The 6,529-nt window shown below is 39.3% G+C and overlaps 1 protein-coding gene across 1 annotated transcript; it reads left to right on the forward strand.

Moving 5' to 3' along the window:
- Window positions 1-640: 640 nt before the first annotated feature.
- adcyap1a (adenylate cyclase activating polypeptide 1a) lies at window positions 641-5,309 on the forward strand. Its single transcript, XM_079260073.1, has 7 exons — window positions 641-757; window positions 1,000-1,104; window positions 1,635-1,760; window positions 2,222-2,326; window positions 3,111-3,245; window positions 3,775-3,895; window positions 5,187-5,309. The coding sequence occupies exons 2-7, from the start codon at window positions 1,007-1,009 to the stop codon at window positions 5,193-5,195; spliced, it is 594 nt and encodes a 197-aa protein (XP_079116199.1). The 5' UTR covers window positions 641-757; window positions 1,000-1,006; the 3' UTR covers window positions 5,196-5,309.
- The last annotated feature ends 1,220 nt before the right edge of the window (window positions 5,310-6,529 follow it).

A 6,529-nucleotide genomic window follows, 5' to 3' on the forward strand; every position in this document is an offset into this window, starting at 1 on the left:
TCCATGTTTGGTTGTGTAACTGTTCGTGACTTTAGAAAAGATGAGTCTAAATCGGGAATGAAAAAAAAATCATAAATAAATACAGGTAATTTCTGTCTATCTTCATCTCTTCCTTTTAATTTTTTTCTCGTTTCAGCACCAGACAGCTCCAATCCTTTCCACCGCTTGTAAAGAAGGCCTGTCACGTGATCCTATTTAAAGCGTGACGTCAAATGTTGACATTAATGCACAGTTAATTAATGATGATGTTTGAATTCAAGATCCTTTCTTTTTTTTATGACTTGGCTCGGCGTCTTTCATTGACGCGAAAGACGACCGCACTCCAATGGGACGGTGGGACGATGACGCAGCCGCCTACAGCCCCCCACCTCCACTCCCACCCTCCCACCTCTCCTCCGCGACAAGTGATAAAGGCATGTCTTTCGGATTCATGAATAAAAAACCAAAGAGGGTTAACTTCACAGGACGCATAAAAGTTTCCCCACCAACAGATGTTTGTGGGCTCTTTGTTCCGTCCATGCCAGCACAAGTAGAAGATCCCGAGAAGTGAGCTGCGGGCGCACCGTGGGCTGCACACTCGCGACGAGCGCAAGGACACTGAAGAGGTGCTTCGCTGAGGGGAATAGAGGAGAGAGAGAGAGAGAGAGAGAGAGAGAGAGAGAGAGAGAGAGTGTGAGAGAGAGAGACTGAGATAGAGTTCCTACCTCACTCTCCCAGTTCAGGTCTTCAGCAGATCGTGCCCAGCATCTCGCAACTGGTAAGAAAGAAGAAGCACTTTTCTGGCTTTTTTTTTTTATTTTTACGCTGCGTAAAAGTAGATATTTTCCAAGTCAGGCGTGGTTGTGTGTTTGATTGTAAAAACTCTCAGTTTTTTTTTTTTTTTGTTTAAAAACAAAAAACAGTTATCACGAGGAAAAAAACATTTTCTTAAAATAATTCTTATGAGCAAATTGCGTACACACTTGTTTACTCATATGTTGTCCTCTTTGTCTTTTGCAGCAGGACAATGTCTAGTAAAGCGACTTTAGCATTACTCATCTATGGAATCATAATGCATTACAGCGTCACCTGCTCACCTGTGGGGCTTAGCTTTCCAAGTGTTAGGTATGTACCCTCTTACTTGGATTTCACTTGTCACTTTTTTATGATTAGGAAGCAGTTTCACATGACTGCTGGGCTGCAGCAGCGGCAGGACCATATGTGCTTTTCAGTAAGTTGTCTGTGAGGATAACTGTCTGTTGGGCTACTGGATAACATCATCTGACAGCCAATCCATAAAGCGGAGACACATTTGCAAGGGAGCGGCGGTAACGTAATTTAGGCTGCCATGGCGGTGAAGCAGGGAGTCTCATTCCAACCCGCAGCCATAAATCGAGCCATTTCTGCAACTGGATAATGAATAGAAATCAATTTGGTGCAAAAAGAAAGCTCAGATTTTAGAGTAACAATTAAAAGAGATGGTGCCACGGAACACATCCACTAAACAGAGGTGTGATATTGTAATTCAAGCATAAAAAGGGCCGTTTCTGTTCAAAAATACGCAATTTAATCCTCTTTCAATTTGAATTTTATTTAAAAAAAAAAAAAAAATTACTGAAAACATATATTTGTTTTTCTTTATTCTGGCTTGATAGTGGAGTTTATGATGAGGATGGCAATTCTTTACCGTCCCTGGATTATGACGGAGACCAGATGGAGGTGAGAAGCCCCTCATCCGTCGCTGACGACGTCTTCAGTTTATTCTACCCACCGGAGAAAAGGTAACCATCACCTTTGTCTTTCTAAAACTTTTTAGATCCTCATCAACGTCGGAGACATCCATGCTGAACATCTCATTTTTGCATTTCTGTCGATATTTGTTCTATGTTTTATGTGACTATATGTGTTGTTGAAATGTGACTTCAAACAGTTAAAAAAAAAAAAAAAATATATAGTAGAAAGTCTTCTTTATTAAGAATTCCCAGCTAGAAAATCGTACTCTCCTCAAAGGACTACCATTAAAAAAAATTACAATAAAGTAATAATTACATAAACAATATAAAACATATTGTTGAACAAAACCACAACTCATAATAATAGTAGCCTACTAATAATAAATGTACTTTTAGACTCAAGTTTCCACGCACAATCGATTCTTTTTGCATGGAAGCGACTTGATATTTGTTGCCTCTTGCGGTGAGTGTGTGGTGATTTTTTACTGTGTGGCTATTTATCATCCCAGAACGGAAAGGCATGCAGACGGCATGTTTAATAAAGCCTACAGGAAAGCGCTGGGTCAGTTATCAGCAAGGAAATACCTTCATTCTCTGATGGCAAAACGTGTAGGGTAAGAACATCTTCTTGGCTGTCGCCCTTTGTTTCTATGATCCGATGTTGTCTGTCCTTTGTGACCTTTTTTCACGTCGACTGGTCCTCCTGAAGCTCATAATTCACGCTGTTTAACGTACTGTATATGTCTGTGGTCCCATTATATCTCAGCATGCTATGAAATCTGGCGCCCTCGTCTCCCGAATCAGTCTTTATTAATGCTACAAAATTGTCAGAGAGGTCGCAAACGGCCACTTGATTGATTTGGGAAGTGTCATTTTCTTAGCTGGCTGCTGGGGGACAAATTTACACGCGCAGCTTTACATTCTTTTTCCATATGAATAATTTATGGGGCCAAATCCCAGTGGATCCTGGTGGAGCGAGCTGCAGTTATGAGCAGATATCCCATTTTAGAGGGAAAAAAAAGATACCAAAATTCTCTTGGGGTAGATTAAAGTGAAGCAGACAGGATATTAATATGTTAACCAGTTAAAGGGCTCGTTTATCTCTTCTTTATGCAAACTCTTTCCGTAAAATTTTAATGCACTTCCATCTACAGTATGGTCCCTATAAATGCCCTGAAAAGAAAGATCTGTGCACAACAACCCAGACTGCATTGTTCTGAACAAAATGGGTAATCTGACCATCTTATGGGTTTCCCTTTAAGATGGTGGAACAGTTCAAGAGCCCCGGTTCTTCCCCTCAGCACCACAGGCTGTACAGAGACAAATGGGGTTAATGTGATTGCACCTGTTACAAGATCATTGTAATGATGGAGATCTGTATCTCTTCTTCTTGTACAGTGGTGGGAAAACATTGGATGACAGCTCAGAGTCCTTGTCCAAGCGACACTCAGATGGCATCTTCACAGACAGCTACAGCCGCTACAGAAAGCAAATGGCAGTCAAGAAATACCTGGCGGCGGTCCTGGGGAAAAGGTATAGACAGAGAATTAGAAACAAAGGACGGCGGATGGCATATTTGTAGCATCCTCTTCTCCTTCACCTGAATCAAAAAAAAAGGAAAAAAAAACAACAAAAAACTTGTGTGTGCAGCCCCATTTTAAGATCTGACCAATCAGTGGATCGCTTTTGTGTTATTAAACATGTATTTATGTATGAAGTAAGCCATTAAATGGATATTTTGATAATAATATTGTTATTTATTTTGTACTTAAAGCACTTGAGGATGCACATATCTCCTTTGTGGACCAACATTTGTTTATTTAAAAAAAAAAAATCATCTGTTTATGTATTCATTGGTTTATTTTAATTCCAAGAGTTTATTTGGGAGGTCACATGTGTTTAACATGGTCTGCTCCAACAGCCCTGTCTTTTAAACATTTAGTAAAGATATACAACTGAGAGGAAATAAATAGTTTAAAAGACAATCAATGCATTAAAATACTGTTGTTTTTTTTTTTTTGTTAAGTGTAATTAAGAGTTTAGTTGTCTTTATTCACAACAGCCTTGAAGACATAGATTTTCACCATATCCTACAAGAGATAGACTTTGATGTCCTTCCGGACGGGGATGAGTTTGGCGCTTTTTTGAAGGACTGGTTGAAACAGTTCTATCCCGAATTTGCGGTGAGTTTCCCGCTCTTTCCTGAGGCTGTTTCCTCACGGGGGTTTCTTATGACCCCTCCCTTTTTTTTTTCTTCTCACTTCGTGATCTTGCTTCAAACACTCGAACCCAACTCTTCTTCCACCTCATTTGTGCTCCTGTCTCACAGATTTTCATTCCACCCAAATGAAAACAAGCACATACGCTTGAAACGGGGAGGCTTTGCTTGGGCCAATATACTATACATATCACTGACTGATTGAAAGAGAATAAAGTGGCTTTAAGAAATTCAAATTAAGTTGGAATATATTTCCAAAAAAAAGATCCCAAATCTGAGATGAGGACCAGAGTACTACTGAGGTTTTTCTCACCCTGTTTTTCTTCCACATTGTTTATAAATTGATCTTACACCTTTGACTCATGTAAAGTGCCAATCCTGTGTTTCTATCAACTGGACTTTATGTGTTTGGAAACCTCTTAATCTGCTAAAGGTTTTCTCATGTCTCTCTGCCCATATAATAAGTATCACTCTCATCCCAAGCACCATCAGGCAAATTAAAAGAAAAAAAAAACAGAAAGAAAAACAGAAAATAAATGATACTTGTTATATGGTGACTTATCCATCAGTTTGTTCTTTGTAAGAGACATACGAGGCAGTTTGAACTCTTGTGTTTGAACCCTCTGGATCTTGTGCTTCCCTTTTCTGTCATGTGAACCAATGTACAAACTACAGTAGACTGCATGATTAAAGTAATTGCACTAGCCATCGCATCTGTGCAGACAACTAGATGGTTTTGCTTGCTTTTCTGACTACTACAAACATACATACCTGTCATTGCTGGATGCTATTTTATGTTCTGTTGTCCTTACTTACATTTCAACACTAGATGTTGAACCTTGTCCTCCAATGAATAATCACTGAATGTACTTTACTGCTCACAGTTATGCCATGCTTTATAGCTTCTGGAAAGTTTTGTAACTTAATTTTAAATTGCTTACAAGGAAAAATATGTGCAAGTGATTTATTTATATATAGCTGCAAAGTTCACAAAAGCTGCCACAGTTAATCATTTTTTCAAGAAACATATTAAGACGAGACACAGTCAGGAAGATTAACCAACTGATCATGAAGAGGGTGGGTTTGGAAAAGTAAGAAAGTCATACTGAATCTACCCCACCAGCATAGGCAATTCAGAATATGCACACAGCTTACAGAATACATAAGACCCAGGCAAGTTATACAAACAACAGGGTAAAGTTATTCAGTTTGTATTTACTGTATCAATCTTTCTTTAATTTTGCATTCCCCTCCAGGCTTTGTGACGCAGGGAGCAGTTTGCGGCTGTGGTGCCTTGCATCGACTTTAAAATCGCCATGAATCACAGATGGCTATTTAGTGGCCCTACTATGCTGCACATCATCAGCTTCACATTTCACCCTTTTTTGTTGTTGTCTTTGTGTCGCACCAATGTTTGATAGGATCTTAGGCACCATCCAGCTTAGACGTCGAGCGTTTCTGCTTTCACTGCTTTCCTTTGCATCTTGTTTTAGAGCTTTAGACTTGTTTGTGGAAGCAGAGGGAAGCGGTAGCTTCTCCATGAAACATCATATGTATTATAATGAAAGCGCCAATAGCCTTACAAAACTGAAATAAAATGAATATTAGATTACAACTTCTAATGCCAATCTGCAAGAGTCAAGTCAATAAATGTCTAAAAAAAAAAAAAAAAAAAAAAAGGTGTTGTAAGATTTGTATGAATAAATTTTTGTAAACAACAAATATTTTGTCTAATCTTTGAAAGCAGTATCACCATCAGCCTTAAACACATTTAAGAGGATGAAAAAAAAGACTCATGAAAATTAAACTACTGCCTTCCTTTAATGGAAACTGACCATCCCTAGAAACCTTTAGCAGGATGCTATGCAGAAAGGAGGATAGATCACAGATCCACATCAGCTTTTCCATACCAGGAAAAGGACGATGAAGTATAAAAAAAAAAAAAAAATTGCACTCACTTACAAATAATTGTCAAAGAGCAGACATACATGGCTCATGTTGAAATAATAACAATGCTCATCCCTTCCATTGTCCCTCCTCATTGTGGGTGTTATGTGTTGTTTGGATGGTCAGTAAGCTCAAGATGTTGCAAAATACATAACCGAGCCTCACAAACAAAGGAAAGCCGGGAGTAAAAGGAGACTAAAAGTCTCTTCCCCGTTTTCACAGTGACTCAGTGGGGTTGGCAGAGAAACAGTGACACCAGTTGGCTGGGTGTCTGCCTCCCCTTGGGACAGCATGAGTAAAGAGACGTGGGAGGGATCACCCAGCCCGCGCCACACACTGCCTCACTGCACTTTACGCCTCACCATGACTTCAGCAGTCGCCACCAAGAGCCTGTGGGGCTGATCGAACAGTTGGCTGGGCTCAATGTTGGTACATGCATTTAATAGAAACACAACAAAGTGAAGCAAAGGAGTAGGTTTGAAGAAAGAAGCAAGTAGTAAGAAGAAAGTTAAAAACAAAAAAGCCATTTTCAGTTTTGAGGCCTGTATAGAATACCAGCAAGCTTGGAGGGAATAGAATTTTATAACTCATCCAAATGTTGATGTGCTTTATTTACAAAAACGAAAACAAAACAACATGATTCTTTTTCACC

Source organism: Telmatherina bonti (assembly GCF_933228915.1).
Source record: "Telmatherina bonti genome assembly, chromosome: 20".
In the NCBI taxonomy this organism is placed as follows: Eukaryota; Metazoa; Chordata; class Actinopteri; order Atheriniformes; family Telmatherinidae; genus Telmatherina; species Telmatherina bonti.

Coding starts and splice junctions, on each gene's coding strand:
- adcyap1a (XM_079260073.1), top strand. CDS start 1,007: ATGTCTAGTAAAGCGACTTTAGCATTACTCATCTATGGAATCATAATG. Junction 1,105..1,634: donor CTTAGCTTTCCAAGTGTTAG/GTATGTACCCTC, acceptor CTGGCTTGATAG/TGGAGTTTATGATGAGGATG. Junction 1,761..2,221: donor TTCTACCCACCGGAGAAAAG/GTAACCATCACC, acceptor TTATCATCCCAG/AACGGAAAGGCATGCAGACG.